Raw genomic sequence first — 20,979 nt, 5'->3', positions numbered from 1 at the left:
ATCATTTTTGGACTGAAAGCTGTAGAAGGTTACCATTGCACTCAGGTAAAGTGATTGAGATAACCAATATTGTGTTATTTCCTCAATGAGTGTAGCACTATTTCAGAAACCCTAATTGAGAAGGTTTGTAAATTATAACTATATGTATAAAAGTCACAAGGTTACAAACCACTAAGTTACAAGGGACAGGACTATGTAAGAACTCATTCATAATAATCTTAAAGAAAATATTTTTACTGAAGTATCTACAACTTCTATCTAGTCATAAACTAAATGCTTTGTTGGAATAGAAAAAACTAACATGATTAGAAAAACTTTTATTATGCCTAAATTGGGGTAAGTATGCCAAACAGAGCATATTATATTTACCTATGTATAATTTAATTCCATCATCAATTCATCATGGTGTTCAAGTTATCTCAATAAACATGGTGGATCAAGTTACATAAAATAAAAAACACAATTATTATTTCATAAAATTTGGTACCAAATTATGTATAGATAGAGTACATACCACAAAATCATCAGTCACTAACATCCTATGTTTTGTGAGAGATGCTTCTTATCATTTATCAATCTTATAAACAATGTACACAAGTACAACTTCAACCACCTTCATTCAAATGGTAAAAGACGTAGTCCAAAAACATCAATCAAACAAAAACCTCAGCAAAATTATGTTAGGGAGAGGTCCTATTTAGACACAACTCATCTTGCCACTAGCCTGCTCGACATGGACATCGCTCATAATAAACATTATAACATAGGTAACAGATCCAATTCCGTTTACCGCCTGTTACTTCCACTTGGCGAAGGGACTAGGGTTGAAGGATGCAGAAGAGGGGCCAAATTAGAGAATGCGGGTGAAAATCAATCGGGCTGTATTTCAAAGAGCCAATGCGAAAGAGGAAATAATATTGAGTGAAAGTAACCAGTCGGAATAAGAAATAGGGAGTCTTCAAATCAAAGACCGCGAGTAGATCATAGCTGCGGCGTTATCACAGAGGAGGAAGAATTATTTACTTTCGTTTATAGAAAAGCCGTAGCGCCGAACATCGACATTATGAGGAAGAAGAATTCTCATCAAGCCCAAATGAAATCACAGGCTACGTTTATTTAGGTGTCATGCTGAGCGGGTGGCAAGTATACATAACATATTATTATTCATACAATATTCATACATAATTTTTTGTATTTGTACCAAAGATTTCAAAGTAATATTATGTCAATGATTTGTACAGTTACTAAAAAAATAGCACATAACATATCACTTAGGCACGAGAGGCCACTGAGGGGAGGACACTTGGAGCTCGATGCGACGGACTGATATCAGCTCGTCGTCCACTTGGTGGATGTTGTAGAACTTTTCCAGGTCTTCTATGGCTTTGTCTTCCAGCTGGGGGTGGAAAATTAGCAAATTAGTCTTGTGCCCCATAAACTTATGCTAATAAAAATGTAACTTTACTAAAATAGCGCCCAAAATCTAAGCATGTTGCTTTTAGAAATGAATGGTAATACCCTGAATATACCTACCGAGCTGAGTGGCGAGACTATATAGCCGTTCATTGGACGAGGATACTGTCTCACCATTCTACTCAGTAGGTGTAATCAGGGTATTAGAGAGGATTTGGAGAGCGTCTGTGCCGCAATAGACCAATAGTGCCCGAGCGGATTAGCGCGCGCCAATGCCGTCGTGCGATTTTAACTCATTCCGCCCCGCAAAACTCAGGCAAAATTGCATTGCTGCACCAGCTTTTAGATATTCTTGGGAGATGAATATCTAAAAGCTGGTGCAGCAATGCAATTTTGCCTACCAAGTACTGGAGTACATAAGGCGTCAGAGGTTATCTGTGACCCAATTATGTATAATTTAATTGATAAATAACGCACCTGAGTCATATTCAACGGCTTAGTCATAATCCTGGAGAAGTCATCTTTCTGTTTCTTCTGATCAGATAATATCTGTGTGAAACCAACCGGCTTAACTGGTCTACTGGGAGTGGCGCTAGTAGTCGGCATTTCGACAACTTTCCACGGGTTCGCCGGCTTTGTTGGAGTAGTTTCTACTTTATTGAGGTAGTCGTTAAGGTTCTGAGTGGGTTCACCGCCCTGCAAGGCTAGCTTCTTCCTTTGTTTCTGAGAGAGCTTCGGTCCAACGTGACTTATGACTAAATTGCCTTGCGGACTGCGGGCTAGATCGGCGAATGGCGAGTCTTTCGGTGAAACAGACATGCGGGAGGCAGAAGGGGGCGTATTCTCTAGAGGACTTGAGCTAATAGCTGTAAATGAACTATTCTTGCTCAGAGTTACAAACGATTCGTTTGGTGTTTCGTTCAAAATGTCCTTAGCATTAACGATAGCCTTGAGGCGAGCCTGCACTACTTTTTGCTGCTTCTGTTGGGACGTGGGTATCTCAATCCAGTTATTTTTCTTATCCCCACCACCCTTTTCTGTTTCCTTGACCGCCATTTTGCTCAAAGACAGCGTTATATCGCCGGAGGTGTCATGCGAAAGGTCTAGAGATGTCACCGAGCTCACAGTCTCGTATCTTTTACGCGCCTTTTCGCTTTCAGTGTACTCAATCTTTTTGGAAGATCTCTTCTTTTTAACCTCTAACGAATCTTCTCTTTTGTATTCCAAGTCCGTATAACCCATGTCCACGGGACAAGATTTAGCGCATTCATCGATTGTATCATCGCTCGGCGCGTTGTAAAATGGTGTGATCACTCTCGATGACATTATAGGGTTAAACTTGCAGTAGTATTTCGAGATATCCTCCAGAAGTGTATCGTCTAGGACTTCCAAGTTTCTGTTTTCGAGGATGCTACCTATGTTTAGCGATATAAACTCCATGCAATACTGTTTTAGCTGCGTAGCGTTGTACGTGTGAGCGAATTGGCAAAGTTCCGCACAATTCTTTAGTGTAATCATGTTGGCTAGAGCACTCTCGCACATTTCTCTAAGCCGTGATATAAACAGTTGGTCGGCGACTATTAAAACGCTGCAGATGTAGTCTAAACTCTCAGAGGACTCTACTTCTGGGCATCTGTCGGTGTATAAGAAGTTGATGATGGGTAGTAGAATCCCGTGGTTCACCGGCAGTGTGACTGTTGATAGTTGTTTACTCTGGAATAGAATACAATTATTTATTTAATAAACTAGCAGGATGTAAGAGTAACAGAGATTCTATAAGAACTTCGGAAGCTATGAAATCGTATAGTCGATGAAATTACACAAAAAAATATGATATTATAATAAATTATAATTAATCCTTTTCTGGCTAAAATACCCCTTTTCTAACTTCTTGCATAAAAAAATAATCATATTTTGTTAATACATATTTTTAATGAGAAGGACTTTTGAAGTCACAAACATTATTACAACACGCAAAGACAAATAAAAACATGAAATGACGGCCAGAAAAAAAACAATGTAGCTTCCAACTCCCACTTCTCTCTGTAGGTATTTGCATAATATTATCCGAGCACTAATCTCATGCTCACCTCAGTCCAAGAGTGCATGAACATCCCGTGAAAGTACTCGAGCCTCGTGTCTTTACTGTTGCTATTGGTCCTAACAATATACCCATCTCACTCTGTCAATAACGGAAATGTGCAATAGACTATATCCCTGCTCACCTCAGTCCAAGAATGCATAAACATCCCGTGAAAGTACTCGAGCCGGGCCGCCAACACACACTTATGTGCGGACACCAAGACGCCATCTTTAGACCGTACGTGAGTGTCGACGAGCTCGGGGAACGTGGCGCGGTCCCAGAGCGGGACGGGGTTCTTGGGAGTGGTTGTGGTGTCTTTACGGTGTATTGCGCCGTCTCGGTAGCTGGGGATTAGATGAGGTGTTAGTTGGAAATGTGTTTAATCGTTTACTATGCTAATTGCTATACATGGCTCTTTCGAGTGGAACCTTTGTATATGAAATATATCAATTATCGGAGGTAAGGCGTTGAATGTTTCAAAACCGCACGAAGTCATTCGTTTGGGCTATGTCGCTATTGCGGCAAGAAAACTCTCCGAATCCCCTGTTACAATTTACAACTCAAATGTTACATTGTTAAATGTCAAATTTAAGGCCGTTATTTTGTTCATGTGCATTTAGCCATTTACATTAAACAATTTTCTGATAAGAGTATTGGTAATTGAATATTTTTTAATAACTTATTTATATGTTTTTACTAAAAAAAAGGCCATGGTAAATTAAAGTTTATACGATAAACTATGAGGTAGCAAATCAAACAAAAAAACTTACAAGAACTTGTCAAGCATCTTATGCAGCGTCAAAACGCCCATCCTCTTGGCCCCAGCCTGCACCAACTTCACTGGATCACAATAGAGTGACCGCGGCGGCGTTTCCGTGTGGCGGCGACGGGCTGACTTCTTGGAGGTAGACTTGTCGCTTTGGGAGTTGTACACTTCGAATGCTGATATTTCGGAGGGGTTTTCTGTGGGTTGAGGTGGTTAGGGTTAGTGTGAGGGATAGAAGCTCTTGGCAGATAAGTATTAGTGTAGTTACGAAGTAGAAACCTGTAGATTAGATATAGTAAGTAGCTCTTCATTATGATAGTAATATTACGGGTTACTGCTGGATATAGGATTCATCCAAGGAGTGCCACAACACTCTGTCCGCGGCATTCTACATCTAGCCACTACCAATCTAATGTCACCGTAATTATATAAAGTATTTAAGTAGTACCTAGGTATTCAAAATTAAATCACGTATCATAAAAGTTACAACTTACCAATAAAATCCAACTCATTCTCCACCGCATCATCATCCTTCTTCACATCTTTGACTATATCCTCCCTCCGTATCTTCAGCCCACAGGGCCCAGTTTCCACGACGTCACACGACCCAGTGTAGACAAACCTTAATATTCTATCAAACACCTCAGGTAGGACGTTCTCGAGGGTTATGGTCGGTTTTTCAGAAGGGTTCTGTAGTTTCTGGTCTTGGAACAGTTTGTAGAGATGCTCGCTGCTTGATGCTACTATGAACATGTGCGCTGGGTACAGTTTTGTGCCGATCTGGGAAGGTATATGGGAGAGAATATTGATAAAAGGTTTTTTTAGGATATTATACCGATTCTTTAATTGTACCAAAGAAGACATGCATATACAGGGTGTTGCAAAAAGGGTATACTAAGCCGAAACCAGCATTTGCAGCATGTTATATCTAAGCCCGAATCTGAAATCAGAATTTCAAAATTCGTGAAAAAATAAAACATATTCCATAGAAACTTAGTTAGTAACGTGACTTTTTACTATGGAGAATGAATTTTGTTGCACAGGCTGGTTTCGGCTTAGTATACCCTTTTTGCAACAGCCTGTATACCTAACGTGACCATACGTCCCGCTTTGGGCGGGACAGTCCCGCTTTGGGCGGGACAGTCCCGCTTTCAAGCTGTGCGTCCCGCTGTCCCCCGCGAGGGCAAAAATGTCCCGCTTTCTTAAACAGACCAAACGATAATTTTAATTACCTACATTTTGTAACTTCATCCCATATTTCTTTTATCACTTCAGACAACTATTTATCTTCTTATCACTTACTCACACAGACTATAGGGCATGGATGCACAGACCGCGGCCCGCGGGCCGCATGCGGCCCGCCGATCGAATACTGGTGGCCCGCCGACAGCAAAAATAATTGTCGTACTAGGGTTTCTGATTTCTCGACCTGTTTTCGTTCTCGAGCTTCGAGAATTCTCGAGCCCAAATTCTAGAGTCTTCTCGAGTCTCGAGCCTTTCTAATAAGACCTTTAGAAAAAGCCTTAATTTAAATTTAAAAAAACTCAAAATCTCCTTTTTTTACTTTGTCAACTTAATCACAAAGAAAATACTCTACTCTCATAATTAGCTGTCTAGCTAGCTACTTATTACTAGTCCAAGGTGGGTCAAAAGCAATCACCCTATTGGAAGTTGCTCTCATTTGTGCAAATGGCCGCCAATTTCAAATCAGTTTTGATATTGGTGGACTAGACAAATTCAGAATACAAGTTCAGAAGCCGTGGAGTGATATACAGTATATCACTACACGGCTTATATCATATATAACATATCGGTATATCATATACCTGCTCCCCAAGAACGCGGAATAATTATGTTTATTCAGTTTTCGAGTCGCCTTTTTTTCGTCTTATCTGTAATTTTCCCTGTAATATCGCCCGATTTAACCGATTCAGACAGTTTTTCTGGGGTTTTGGAAGTACCGTGTTTATGTAAATAAGCTCGTGTCTTTGGAAGCCCTTATGGACAACATTCGACACGAGTGCAAGATTCTCTCGCCCGAAGTTTTCGCTGAAGTGATGAGAAATGCCATACAACGAGCCCGTATGACAATCAATTGTGACGGCGCCCATTTGGCCGATATCATCTTCTCGACTTTACCAATAAAATCTTGCAGAGTTCAAATAAACATAATCAAAAAACAAAATCGAAGTTTTTCATTTAGAAAAAAAATGAGAGCCAAACAACATTGGATGACTTCTTTTGGTCCACCTGAACTAAGAAAAAGTACGTAACAAATACTACGTTATCTTTTAATCATTTAATGATATTATCAGTACAGCACTAGCTTAAATAGAGATGAAACATTATAAATCATAATACACGCGTATGGTATGCGTGTGTGTTGTAAAGCGGCGCTGAAAAATTCGAATTGTATATTCTTAATTTTTTTCTCAAGGCTCGAGAAATTCTCGAGTCTTCAGATTTTTTTCTCGTCTCGAACCAAGCCGAATTTCTCGAATCTTCTCGAGCTCGAGAATTCTCGAGCAGAAACCCTATGTCGTACATTCAAATAATATTTAATTCTAAAAAAATATGTTCGAAAAGTACTCAATCACAGGCAATTCAAACAGTTCCTTGATGACATCGAAAGCGAATATAGAGATTTATTGTATTATACAGAAATAAGGTGGCTAAGTCGTGAATTGACACTGGAACGATTTCTTAATTTCATAAGTAGAAGAAATTGGAATTTTTCTGGCAAAAAAGCAAAGGGATTCCAGGAACTTAAAAATCCTGATCAATGCAGTAAAAAATTGTCAAAATTCAAAACGACCAAGATTTACGCAACAACTTCAACGAAAGAAAATTACTGAGCTTACCGCTGCATTGATAAAAATACATACAAAGAGTTGCGTATAAACCCTGCTCTGAAATTTGTACCTATATATGTGAACATACCTTTTCAATACTAAATCTACAAAAAATCGAAACCGCCTTGCAAACGAATGTTTGGAAGCAGTTTTACATGTAAATTTCAGCCAAATAAATAAAAAAACGACTGTAAGCACTATTCACAATTTGAACATCATTATCAATTCTTTATTGTGTTTTAATTTGCTATACTTCTGGCGGCCCGCCATCAGTTCATAATTTGTCCGAGTGGCCCCTAGTCTTGATAAGTATGTGCATCCCTGCTATAGGGAGTAATATGAGTCCGAGTTCCACCGAGACTCCGCGAGTAACTTCGTTCAGTGACGATCATTGACTCGCTCTTGCTCTATCGTGTATATAAATTTATCTTGCTCACCTACCGATTCCCAACAAAGAAGAAATGCGTGGGAGTACATGTTTTCCAAAAAAGTAATCCGTATTAACTTTCATGTATGTGAAAATAAGATAAGATGCACCATTGATAAGAACCTAAAATTAAACTACTCAAATTATTAAAAAAATCAAAGTATGATGTTTAAGAATTTTGTAGCGTCTGGTATGAGAACACCCAAAAATTCCGAAAAGCTTTTTTCCGAATTTGAAACACCGAATACCTATGTACCTAATGTACAAAATATGAAATAACGATTTTTTCAATATCGATTTATAAAAATTGAATAGATATAATCACGAAGGTTTGTTATTACGATTGTTAAATACACGTACGTGTTAACCTTACGGTGTTTAACCTTAAAAACCTCAGGACCTAAACCTAAAGATAGGTGCGTTTAGGTGCACATAGATGTCGAAAAACAAAGCGGAGCGCATCAAAGCGGAGCGAAGCCAAGCGAAACAAAAAAAAATGTTAAATTGTTAAGTAAGTTACATTCGGGGTTTTGTGTTTTCGGAATATTATAACTTTGAGATTCGTTATTTAAACAATTCGATATAATAAAAAATCGTACATTTAAAACATCGAAATTATAACATTCGAAATTTCGTTCATGAACTTTTCGTAATTTTCGTTATTCGGAAACTTAAAATTTACTAGAACTATGAAATTCATAATTTAAAAAATCGTTATTTTCATATTCGTAAAAAAGTAATTCGGATTTATGTAGTGTACCTACCCCTCTGGTATATTTATAAAATCATAGTAAGTACTTAGGTATCCTAAATATACCAACTTTACAAGATTATTAGATAAATATAAAAAAATGATCATGCACCATTCATGCATCTCTTTCATATATCACTCTTTCATCAGGGATAGGGATTGAACTTACAATTGATGCACTGAGCAAACTGAGCGAAAATAAAAGAAGATAAGAAAGAAAGATAATATATGTATCTTTGAGGAATATGAAATTCCGCAGGTGTCCCGCTTTGACAAATAAAATAAATGGTCACGTTATGTATACTATACCTGCAAATATGTTTATTTAATTAGCGGCATATGGTCTTATCAAATTATAACTGAGCTCATTTTTAAGGGATTAATTTGACCTTTATGATTCCGTCTTTACACCAATATAGTGGCTCTAGGTCTAAATATATCATCAGCTCCAAATTGGAAAGCTCAGAAATGTCACAAGCGCTGAGTGCTATGTTTGTGAGTTAAAAAGTAACTTACCCTAAAAACTACATCATGTAAGATGTCATCTTCAGCTGTGGTTTCCATCAATGTCTCCATGTGCTTGGCCATGCACGTAGGAGACAGGTCGGGTATCGACGATACGGACAGGCCACATGTGGGTTTAGTCTGGAATTAAATAAAAAAAACGATAAAAAAATACTGCAAATTGTTGGTTTGGCAGAAAATGATTCTGGAGTTTCTTGCCCTTTTACCCCAAAAAGTCCGTTTCAAATAAGAATATAGCAGTCAACATAAATATTTTTTTACTACGATTATGTAGGTCTTTATTCAAGTGGAAATAAATATAATCCGCACCGAAGCGGTATAAATTACTAATTTCACAACTGTATTTAAAACCAGCTACATATAAACAAAACAACACATCAATTTCAAACTCACCTGTAAACACGCGAAATTCAGCCCCTCCGTGTCGACAGAAATAGACACAGCCCTATGCACATTCGGCACACGAGTCAACCTCACAGACGTGCAGTCGTCCTTCTCTAGAAACTTCACTAGTGCAGACTTCTGACTATCTCTATCCTTGTCTCGCTTCGTAGGGGTTGGTTCGACTGAAGGTGTGTTTTTTCGTGAAACATATCCGATGAAAGCTTCGCCGTATTTTGTGGTGAAATACATCGCGTCGTGGGTGAGTGTCACGTGCGTTATGAAGATTTGGTGGTTCAGCCCGAACACGCATCTGTTTGGATAAATGTATTTGTTAATGAAAATTACAGCGCAATAAAATATTTTGGAAAAGCTGGTCGTGGTAGATTATGTATGACGCTTCGCTTCTCACAAAAACAAGAAACACGTGTTGCTAGATGCACCAAACTTATTTAAATGCAACTTTTGACCATATAAATTATGGTCCATTGTAGGTCGGTAGGTATCCATGTCTATGCGTGATGAACTGATAATTCTAGATGTGCAATATTCATCACCGAAGAGACAAATAAGTTTGTGCTATCCTGTAACCACTATTACCAGCTAATCATCATCACAACCCATCACGTCCCCACTGCTGGGACTCGGATCTCTTTCCAATGAAGGAAGGGTTTAGGCCTAGTCCACCACGCTGGCTTAGTGCGGGTTGATGGACTAACCAGAAAATAATAGCTACTAACCTGGTGAGTCTATTGCTCTGGTCCTGCCATATATGCAGCTGTCCCACATTAGTCAGCAGCAGCACGGTCACCCGCGAGTAAACACCGGTTTCGCTCACTTTGGCATCCACACACACTTGGCGCAGGTTGATCTGTCTGTAACAAGAAGAGATGCTGTCATGTGTGTCGGGGAACCGATTCTAGATAGAAGGCCACTCTCTCTCCTTGCTGTTCACTGATATTGCCACCTACGGGTATATTATACTTACTTAAGGGTATTATAACGTGCAAAAGTGGTATAGTGGGGTCGGGGACACTAAGGGGTACTTAATCCAAAGTACTAAAAAAAAATTGTTCTACTAATTTGACTAAATAACCTAAACCATTTTAGCAACACCCTGTATAATACAACCACATTTTAGCAACATCCTGTACAATATTTGCACATTTTCGCAACACCCTGTTTAATATAAGCCCATTTCAGCAACACCCTGTACAATACAAACACGTACTTGACGGCGATCTTCTTGGCCTTGTGTCGGTGCAGCAGGTACACGTCGCCGCGGCTGGTGGCCACGAGCGAGGCGGCGTCGCCCGCGTGCGCCAGCTCTATGCGGACATGCTCTTTGCTGCTCACTCATGTTGCACCTATGTGCACGGTATATGTACTAGACGGATATCTACCTTACAATACTACCACTACTACATATACAGGGTGTTGCAAAAAGGGTATACTTCAAATTTCGCGTTTTTTTTAAAAAATTCTATAGAAACTTAGATGCTGCATATGTAGGTTTCGGCTTAGTATACCCTTTTTGCAACACCCTGTATAGCTACTTATTAATCGAACCGTTTTAGGTTATACATGGTGTTGCAAAAAGAGTATAGTAAGCCGAAAGGGAGAAACTCTACGAGCCATTCTGAACAACTTTAGCAAAAACATCAACCATTTTTGCAACAACCTGTATAATATTCGCACATTTTAGCAACACTCTGTATAATATAAACACATTTAAGCAACATCCTGTATAATAAAAACTCATTTTTGCAACACCCTGTATAATATAAGCACATTTTAGCAACTTTCTGTAAATGTTACAAACTTGATAGCGATCTTCTTGCAACACCCTGTATAATATAAGCACATTTTAGCAACACCCTGTATAATATAAACACGTACTTGACGGCGATCTTCTTGGCCTTGTGTCGGTGCAGCAGGTACACGTCGCCGCGGCTGGTGGCCACGAGCGAGGCGGCGTCGCCCGCGTGCGCCAGCTCTATGCGGACATGCTCTTTGCTGTTCACTCATGTTGCACCTATGTGCACGGTATACGTACTTGACGGATATCTAAGTAACAATACTACCACTACTACATATACAGGGTGTTGCAAAAAGGGTATACTTCAAATTTCGCGTTTTTTTTTAAATTTTCAATAGAAACTTAGATGCTGCATATGTAGGTTTCGGCTTAGTATACCCTTTTTGCAACACCCTGTATAGCTACTTATTAATCGAACCGTTTTAGGTTATATGTAGGTTTCGGCTTTGTCTACCCTTTTTGCAACATCCTGTATAGCTACTTATGAATCTGACCGTTCTCAGCTATACAGTGTTGCAAAAAGAGTGTAGTAAGCTAACTAACTTTTGCAAATTCTCGAAAAAACCTAAACCATTTTTGCAACACCCTGTATAATAGAAGCACATTTTTGCACCACCCTGTATAATATAAGCACGTACTTGATGGCGATCTTCTTGGCCTTGTGTCGGTGCAGCAGGTACACGTCGCCGCGGCTGGTGGCCACGAGCGAGGCGGCGTCGCCCGCGTGCGCCAGCTCTATGCGGACATGCTCTTTGCTGCTCACTCATGTTGCTCCTATGTGCACGGTATACGTACTAGACGGCTATCTACCAACCAATACTACCACTACTACCTATACAGGGTGTTGCAAAAAGAGTATACTTCAAAATTCGCGTTTTTTTTTTAACTTTTATATAGAAACTTAGATGCTGCATATGTAGGTTTCGGCTTTGTATACCCTTTTTGCAACATCCTGTATAGCTACTTATTAATCGAACCGTTTTAGGTTATACATGGTGTTGCAAAAAGAGTATAGTAAGCCGAAAGCGGGACGCTAAACGGGCCATTCTAAACAAATTTGCAAAATTCTCAAATAACCTAAACCATTTTTGCAACACCCTGTATAATATTCGCACATTTTAGCAACACCCTGTATAATATGAGCACATTTTAGCAACACCCTGTATAATATAAGCATATTTTAGTAACACCCTGTACAATATAAACACGTACTTGATGGCGATCTTCTTGGCCTTGTGTCGGTGCAGCAGGTACACGTCGCCGCGGCTGGTGGCCACGAGCGAGGCGGCGTCGCCCGCGTGCGCCAGCTCTATGCGGACATGCTCTTTGCTGCTCACTCATGTTGCACCTATGTGCACGGTATACGTACTAGACGGATATATACCTAACAATACTACCACTACTACATATACAGGGTGTTGCAAAAAGGGTATAATAAGCCGAAACCTGCATGTGCAGCATGGTATATGTGAGCCCAAAACTGAAATCAGAATTTCAAAATTCGCGAAAAAAAAAGTAATTATCCATAGTTAAAAGTCACGTGACCAACATATAATTTCTATGGAAAATTATAATCTAGGCTTCCGCTTAGTATACCCTTTTTGCAACACCCTGTATAGCTACTTATTAATCGAACCGTTTTAGGTTATACATGGTGTTGCAAAAAGAGTATAGTAAGCCGAAAGGAGGAGACTCAACGGGCCATTATGAACAACTTTAGCAAAAACCTCAACCATTTTTGCAACACCCTGTATAACATAACCACATTTTAGCAACCCCCTGTATAATATAAACACGTACTTGATGGCGATCTTCTTGGCCTTGTGTCGGTGCAGCAGGTACACGTCGCCGCGGCTGGTGGCCACGAGCGAGGCGGCGTCGCCCGCGTGCGCCAGCTCTATGCGGACATCCTCTTTGCTGTTCACTCATGTTGCACCTATGTGCACGTTATACGTACTTACTTGACGGATATCTACCTAACAATACTACCACTACTACATATACAGGGTGTTGCAAAAAGGGTATATTTCAAATTTAGCGTTTTTTTTTTAATTTTCTATAGAAATTTAGATTCTGCATACGTAGGTTTCGGCTTAGTATACCCTTTTTCAACACCCCGTATAGCTACTTATTAATCGAACCGTTTTAGGTTATACATGGTGTTGCAAAAAGAGTATAGTAAGCCAAAAGGGGGAGACTAAACGGGCCATTCTGAACAACTTTAGCAACTTCTGGAAAAAACCTAAACCGTTAGCAAAAACCTCAACCATTTTTGCATCACCCTGTATAATATAAGCACATTTCAGCAACACCCTGTATAATATAAACACGTACTTGACGGCGATCTTCTTGGCCTTGTGTCGGTGCAGCAGGTACACGTCGCCGCGGCTGGTGGCCACGAGCGAGGCGGCGTCGCCCGCGTGCGCCAGCTCTATGCGGACATGCTCTTTGCTGCTCACTCATGTTGCACCTATGTGCACGGTATATGTACTTGACGGCTATCTACCTAACAATACTACCACTACTACATATACAGGGTGTTGCAAAAAGGGTATACTTCAGAATTCGCGTTTTTTTTTAAAATTTTCTATAGGAACTTAGATGCTGCACATGTAGGTTTCGGCTTTGTATACCCTTTTTGCAACATCCTGTATAGCTACTTATGAATCTGACCGTTCTCAGCTATACAGTGTTGCAAAAAGAGTGTAGTAAGCTAACTAACTTTTGCAAATTCTCGAAAAAACCTAAACCATTTTTGAAACACCCTGTATAATATAAGCACATTTTAGCAACACCCTGTATATATAAACACGTACTTGACGGTGATCTTCTTGGCCTTGTGTCGGTGCAGCAGGTACACGTCGCCGCGGCTGGTGGCCACGAGCGAGGCGGCGTCGCCCGCATGCGCCAGCTCTATGCGGACATGCTCTTTGCTGCTCACTCATGTTGCACCTGTGCACGGTATATGTACTTGACGGATATCTACCGCCAATACTACCACCACCATCTACAAGGTGTTGCAAAAAGGGTATACTAAACTGGAACCTGCATGTGCAGCATGGTATATGTAAGCCCAAAACTGAAATCAGAATTTCAAAATTCGCGAAAAAAAGTCATTTTCCATAGTAAAAAGTCACGTGACCAACATATAGTTTCTATGGAAAATTATAATCTAGGCTTCCGCTTAGTAAAGCCTTTTTGCAACACCCTGTATAGCTACTTATTAATCGAACCGTTTTAGGTTATACATGGTGTTGCAAAAAGAGTTAGTAAGCCGAAAGGGGGAGACTCGACGGGCAAATTCTCGAAAAAACCACAACCGTTTTCGCAACACCCTGTATAATATGAGCCCATTTTAGCAACACCCTGTATAATATAAACACGTACTTGATGGCGATCTTCTTGGCCTTGTGTCGGTGCAGCAGGTACACGTCGCCGCGGCTGGTGGCCACGAGCGAGGCGGCGTCGCCCGCGTGCGCCAGCTCTATGCGGACATGCTCTTTGCTGTTCACTGATATCGCCACCTGGTAGATATAGATTTGTTTTAGGGCTTTAAATATGTTGTCTAGGGTTCGGGATCGGGATTCTCAACTCATTATTCCTATTAATGGCATCATCAGCGTTAATTCGTCAATGAGATGAAGGCGATTCAAAGCTAGCTTAGTTATGAATAGAGAGTTGGGTGCCATAATTTATATATTTTATTTATTACTTTATTGCACAAATATAACATAAGTGTACAAAAGGTGGACTTAATGCTAAAAGTATTTTCTACCAGCCAACCTACAGGAGGTACAGGAAAACAAGTAGAAAGGTGCAAAAAAAAATGCTATTTATCTAACTTGCTGAGAAAATGAGCACGGGTTAGTCGCTTGAAGACATTGCGAGAAGTAGCTTTCCTAATGTTCTCGGGAAGATTATTCCAAAGGCGCACAGCGGTGACAGCGAAAGAGTCTGACATGAAACCTGAATGAAAGGAGGGCAGTGCTAATAGATGATTATGGGAGGAACGGAGATACCATGCTGAATATTGCTGCAGGCATCACATCTAAAAAACTGCTGCCTTGTTTCCAGCCCATGCAATTATTTTACAGTCTGACTAGTTAATACCGCAGCCGTAAAATAAGTACGGCTCAGATACAACAGTTAAAAATATTCAACATATTAATTAGGTAACATTAACGTATTCAATCTACCAACTTCCCTACAACACGAGAACAACTCACCCTTTTAGGCGCCTCAACATAGCCCTCGCCCTCCGAATGCCCCAGCTGGCCCACATTGGTGCCCCACGTGTAGACCGCGTGCGCGTTCCACACGACCGCGTGAACGCGCGACGCACAAACCCCGAGAGGGTTGGAGAGTTTTAGAATGGGTTTTATTGAGGGCAGCTTGAGTGTAGAGGGAGTTTTGCTCGTCGATTGGCTGCTGATTGAGTTGTTTTGCGTGTATTGGAGCACCTGGAATATAGAAGGCGGAGATTATTTTATAGAATGGCTTTCGCACACAAGTTTCGCTTGGCTCTCAGGGAAGAGACTACACCTACCTACCCTGTTCTGTTTGCTGACTACGCTGCAATAGTTTTTTTCCGAAATGGTGCGGGCGGCGTCTGCGCATTCTAGATACAATAATTAATGAAGGAATGATATGACAACTAACGTCGCTATCTTGTGAAACGCATATATCCAAAATGGTGGACCTCCGTGCTTACATATGTGTCAATGACTCGCTCTTGACCATTCCGCACTTCCAATGGTATCTACATATAACTGCCTCCTCTTATACCTATAACTTCTCTCATATTTAATTGTAACTCACCACTCCGCTCTGCATGAGAAACACACTGGTATCAACAGTCACAGCTACTTGCACACACGGCTCAGTCAGCCGCAGCAGCACGGGGCGCAGGCTCGTGGCGTGGGACGCCCCCGCGCGGGCCAGCTGTCCGCACGCGTAGACTGACCCCGGCTCCGGGGTGGAACAGAGGTAGAGAGAGTGGAACTTGCCGAGGCACACCTGTTGAAGAAATAATAGTTCTATTCCTTTACTTCAGAGGTAGACCTAGCTAGACAGTAATAAGTCCACTTTTTATGAGTCTTTTTTTACATTTATGTGATAGATTCTCAGTCACGCGAACTCAATAGAGAAAAGCTAAATATTAAAATAAAAAGTGGACTTATTACTGAAGTACAGATTTATACTCTGATGCACAAAGTAGCGGCCAGGCCATAAAATTCCAGCCTTAGACAGGTTCGATGAGGAAGGCCGACAATTTGGTTATAATCCTTTGTAAATTGTAGATAAGTTGTTTAAGTTGTATCTGTAGATATAATTTTAGTAAGTATCTTTATATTAGATTGTTACTTGTATTTAAATAGCTACTACACTGTCGCATGTGCCTCAACTGTAATGGTGGTGTTTGTAAAGATAAATAAATAAATAAACAATATTGTGGGCTTTCATTGAATTGTATACGGGCTGATGCTCGTATTTATTTTGGGTACAAAGTATAAGAAGAATAAAAGTTTGTTCCCTTGTTAAAAGAGTTGTTGAATGGAGATACCTAAGGTAAAGTTACGTGCTATGTTGTAGAAACAGTCTGAAAAATCATTGTAGACAAATAAATATAAATAAAACCAATATATTTACTACAAAACAATTAATTTATTAAATAAACAGCATCTTATTAAACACAAAAACTTATCAGTAAAACCTCTTTATCAAAATATTATTGAAATATATACGAAACGATCACTCTAATTCTGCGCCTCACTATTTGCGTTTGCTGGCACACCAGACAAATTCTGAAAGTTGTACATGCTGGCGCGGTTGAATGCATCTTGTGGCATATTGAAATTAGCCGGGTATTCGTACCGGAGATTTGGTTGCATAGAGGACATCAGTCTGACCATCTTCTGAGGAGGTTCACTGTCTTCAAACAGCATGTTTTGTAACGAGGTAGTGGAAATGCTAGAGGCCACCCTTTCTAAGGCTTCCTTCTTCAGCCTTGCGATCCGATTGGCCGACGACCTTCGTATCAATGGACGCCCTTTGACCAACGTATAGGAGAAAATAATTATACAGAAGTAAATCAGCAAGTATAGCAACACCATGAATGCTATCAGAACGCTTTTGCTTACAAAATGGTCGTGTAAAACCTGGAAACAGCCGTTTCTGTGCGAATATATCTTCGAATGTTCTCCGTACGGACATTCTACATAAACTGGTTGTAAGCTCGATTTATTTTGAAGGAAGCAGCATTGTAGTGGAAAAGATGCGTTGGCATTGTCTCTATGCCACGGAGTTTTGATAAAATCCTCATAGTCCACCACTCCACAACATTCGTAAGCCACCATGACATGGTTCCAGAAATACGTCCCTAAATCATCTTGCTTCCCGTAGTGGGTTTTGAACGAACTCTGGAGGGAGACTTGAAACTCTTTGTCGTCATAATAAATGCTGTATAGCACTGTTAGGAAGAAAGTGTGGAATGTCACAGCGAATAGTAAAGTGACGAGGCACATATAGGACTTTATGGCGCATTTAAGTCTGCAGCAAGAGCCTAAAAGTCCACAGCATGAAGTACATGAAGCCAGTAGACATATTGGAAGAATCAAGTAAGTTATTGAAAAACTCCCGAGCTTTAGGTTGATGAAATCGGCGAATACGTTGACTGGTGTTTTGAGGACTCCATAGTTGACCGTTTTGACGAGGTCTGTGTTGAAGGCGCACCACACACAAGCAACGGCAACGAATAAGCCCCCACTGCAGATGATCAGGTTACAGATAGACAAACACGATCTCGGTAGGCAAATAGTGTGCATTGTTGCTTAAAAATTGCATAAAAATATTGTTAAGAAATGTTTTCATAGCTTGAGAAATTTTGAGAACTTTGACTTTGATGTGATTTTGACGTAAAATTCATAATGATAATTATTTATGACTTCTGCATTTTTGATGACAGAGTTATCTGAAACCTTATTCTAAGTACCTATTCCATGCTGTAAGGCGGCTGAGAGTTTCCTATGTTGACTGGATAAATTCTGGATAATCATTCCACCTATCATCGTCACCATAAGAAGATAGTGATCATCACTTTTAGGACGAATCCATAGCTGATAAATGGCTATAAATATTATTAGGAGTTTAATTTCCCAGTCTAACCTTCTGACCTAAGTATAAAACAAAAATATGTCTTAACCTTACCTGTTTAACGTCCGTATTAGTGCGGCTGAAGCAAGTCAGCAAGTCCGGGAGCTTCTGCTGCGAGTGAGTGCCGAGAGTGTAGTTACAGTTGCTGCCCCACACGTACGCGTCGCACGGCGAATTGGACTCTTTGTACATGTAGTGACGGTCCAACATCGCGTGCTCCAGCGCTTTGTAGTCGTCTTTGTCCACTATGTCTGTGTTTACTCCTGGAATCAAGTGATACAGTTCGATGAATATTGTGTGGAATGCATTTTAAATAAGTTGCTACTAGCTGCTACTAGTTATTATTTTGTGCTATTAGCTGAACGTGTAGTGCAGATTGCGTTGTCGTATGCCTATTCAGTATGGCAACTTTATCTATGTATATCGAGATCAGTGGGCATCTCAGGGAGATGTGTGGAGTGTGGTAGATATAATTATTATGGTGTGAGTGAGCAATTTTGAAAATGATGTTCTTATCTGTAATGAATTATGAACAAATCATGAACTTATGTTCACTGAATCAAAAATATTTGTTCAGTTGGTAGCAGTAGGTGTAATACCTGCACACCTACAAATTTTATTTACTTGACATCTGCTTTATTAGTAGCAGTAGTAAATACGAGTAGTCTACGATCTGTGCAATGGAAAACGAGTTTGTAATCTAACCAAGTAACTACATAAAATTACATTAGTGATGCTATCTCTAGGGTCATACTGCATTTAGAAATAATGATAACACTAATTACCTTTTAATGTACTCATTGTGTTACAAACACTTTAGAATTTACTAAACATTGAGTAATTGCATTCTTGAAAGGATAAAATGTTATGCATTAATTCATTATATAATTAATTATACATCAAAGGGCAAGCAGGATTGTATATTTGTATCAAACATAGAAAAACGCTGAATCATTGTGTATGGTTTGTATAATTATTCTCTAGACCAATTTATGGGAATTTAGGAGGGTGATGCTATGCAATTTGGCAATTCCTAAAATGAAAAATAACTAATTACAAGAAATTTATAAAAGTTGGCAATCAGAATATAATTCAAATAATCTTACCAATCTTCATCAAAGCAACTGCAGAATGAATCTGCCCGTAGAATATGCTGCGGTGCAGGGGTGTGTAGCCGGACTCTCTGTCCCGCGCATTGATGAAAGCTTCCGAGGAGTGACGGGCGAGCCACTCCATCAGCTTGCACCTTCCACGTGACGCTGCCATGTGGAAGGCTGTACGGCCCTGTGGATATTACAGGAAATTACATTTCTTATTAAACTTATTTTATAATAAGTTTAAGTTATGCATATAGTATAAAATGCTACTAAACTGTGTTTATACATAAAGTTTATTAAATCATTATTTTAATATCATTGATAAGGCTTATCTGTACACATATCATAATTTCTTGAAATTTATTTATAATGTATGGTGGTTGCTGGGTATTTAAATTGATACAAAAGTCACCTAACCAAATCTTAAATGTATTGCATACAAACTTACCTCAAAATCAAAGGCCTGGGGGAAATTGGCACATGTCCCCTTGATGAAGCTGGCGAGGGCCTCGTCAGCGACAGATCTCTTGGTGATGGCGCTGGTGAGGGCCCGGCCGTGGCTGCGGGACTTGCACCGCCGCGTGCAGTCCACCTCCAAGTGTCCTCCCTTACTCATGTTTAAAACTAAATTATCCTATCTTATAAAATATCGGGTCACACCCTTGTCTTACGATTATAATAATAAAACTAGATAGTTATGAAGGTAAATAAGCTCTTTGTCAAATAGATATAATGTTGTATTGTGCAGGTACAGCAAGTTAGAGCAGAGCTCCGCGGTAGCCCCCGGAAAGGGGCTACGGTACTTCTTCAGCAGGACATAATGTTTGGAGTGGCAATCTGAAAAAATATATTGTATTTTTCATGTAAAGAACGTTTTTGTAAAAGGCATCATATAATTAAGTGGTTAATGGATCATCTTGGGGCAGGTTTTTGTGTTGGTTTATGATTTTTCCATAGCCCTTATTTGGCATGAACAACCAAAAGTTTTCCAACTTTTTAGGATTATAGAATGTTATCGATAGGTAGGTAACGTAATGTCAAACAAAATTATACAAGGTCAAATGATAGAACCGGTACAACACAAAAATTTGTTCTATTTCGATCAGGGCGTTAATAATAGTTCTGTGTGTGAGTGGGGAAACATTCTTAGGTAACATGAGATTTACTCATAAACGGAAGAATATATAAATCGGAAAACATTAAACAAAATAAGTTGTAAAGTAGTAAATTTATTGGTTACCTTTACACGAAAACAATTTGTCTTGCTAGTTTAGAAAAGTTGAAGCACAATTTCGACATAATTTATAATCGAGAGAAAAAATCTAGTTTCATATGTATTTATTTGATTCCAATAATATCACGTAAATAACGAGAATTGCATTTATTTTCGGAAAAATCTGTTTAAAACTGAGAAAATTCAGCCACTGCCACTGAAAATATTTTTCAGATGACAGCTCAGCTGACACTGGCAGACAAATGAAATGACAACTGGCAGTTCAACATGGTTCGTCTACAATGGTAAATCGACAAGATGGGCTAACGTTTTTCTCATGGTTTTTCGTTTCCATAATAATATAGTTTCGATTATTTCAAGAACTCTTGTGGGGAGGCTTGTTAAATTAATATTTGTAGGATTAATATTACATTAAAGAAACTAAAACAAATTCAAAAACTGTAATACGAAGTGTGCGGCGGCTCTTAAATTCCTAAAAC

The 20,979-nt window shown here is 39.6% G+C and overlaps 2 protein-coding genes across 2 annotated transcripts; both read right to left on the bottom strand.

Annotated features, from left to right (window-relative positions):
- Positions 1–302: 302 nt before the first annotated feature.
- LOC105397593 (inhibitor of Bruton tyrosine kinase) lies at positions 303–20,815 on the bottom strand. The gene is made up of 15 exons (XM_048627987.1): positions 20,507–20,815; positions 19,715–20,103; positions 19,276–19,453; positions 18,224–18,432; positions 15,836–16,033; positions 15,244–15,477; positions 14,405–14,541; positions 9,939–10,073; positions 9,211–9,511; positions 8,809–8,937; positions 4,757–5,042; positions 4,267–4,459; positions 3,639–3,840; positions 1,891–3,126; positions 303–1,396 (listed from the first exon to the last, which is right to left on the bottom strand). Exons 2-15 carry the CDS (start codon positions 19,880–19,882, stop codon positions 1,268–1,270), a joined length of 3,735 nt encoding a protein of 1,244 aa, XP_048483944.1. The 5' UTR covers positions 19,883–20,103; positions 20,507–20,815; the 3' UTR covers positions 303–1,267.
- LOC119691140 (tetraspanin-18) lies at positions 16,710–17,982 on the bottom strand. Its single transcript, XM_038107726.2, has one exon. The coding sequence runs from the start codon at positions 17,839–17,841 to the stop codon at positions 16,774–16,776; it is 1,068 nt and encodes a 355-aa protein (XP_037963654.2). The 5' UTR covers positions 17,842–17,982; the 3' UTR covers positions 16,710–16,773.
- Positions 20,816–20,979: the final 164 nt, after the last annotated feature.

The sequence above is a fragment of the Plutella xylostella genome, chromosome 19 (genome assembly GCF_932276165.1).
Source record: "Plutella xylostella chromosome 19, ilPluXylo3.1, whole genome shotgun sequence".
In the NCBI taxonomy this organism is placed as follows: Eukaryota; Metazoa; Arthropoda; class Insecta; order Lepidoptera; family Plutellidae; genus Plutella; species Plutella xylostella.
Note: the sequence above shows the minus strand (reverse complement) of the source record. Positions and strands in the feature narration are given on the sequence as shown.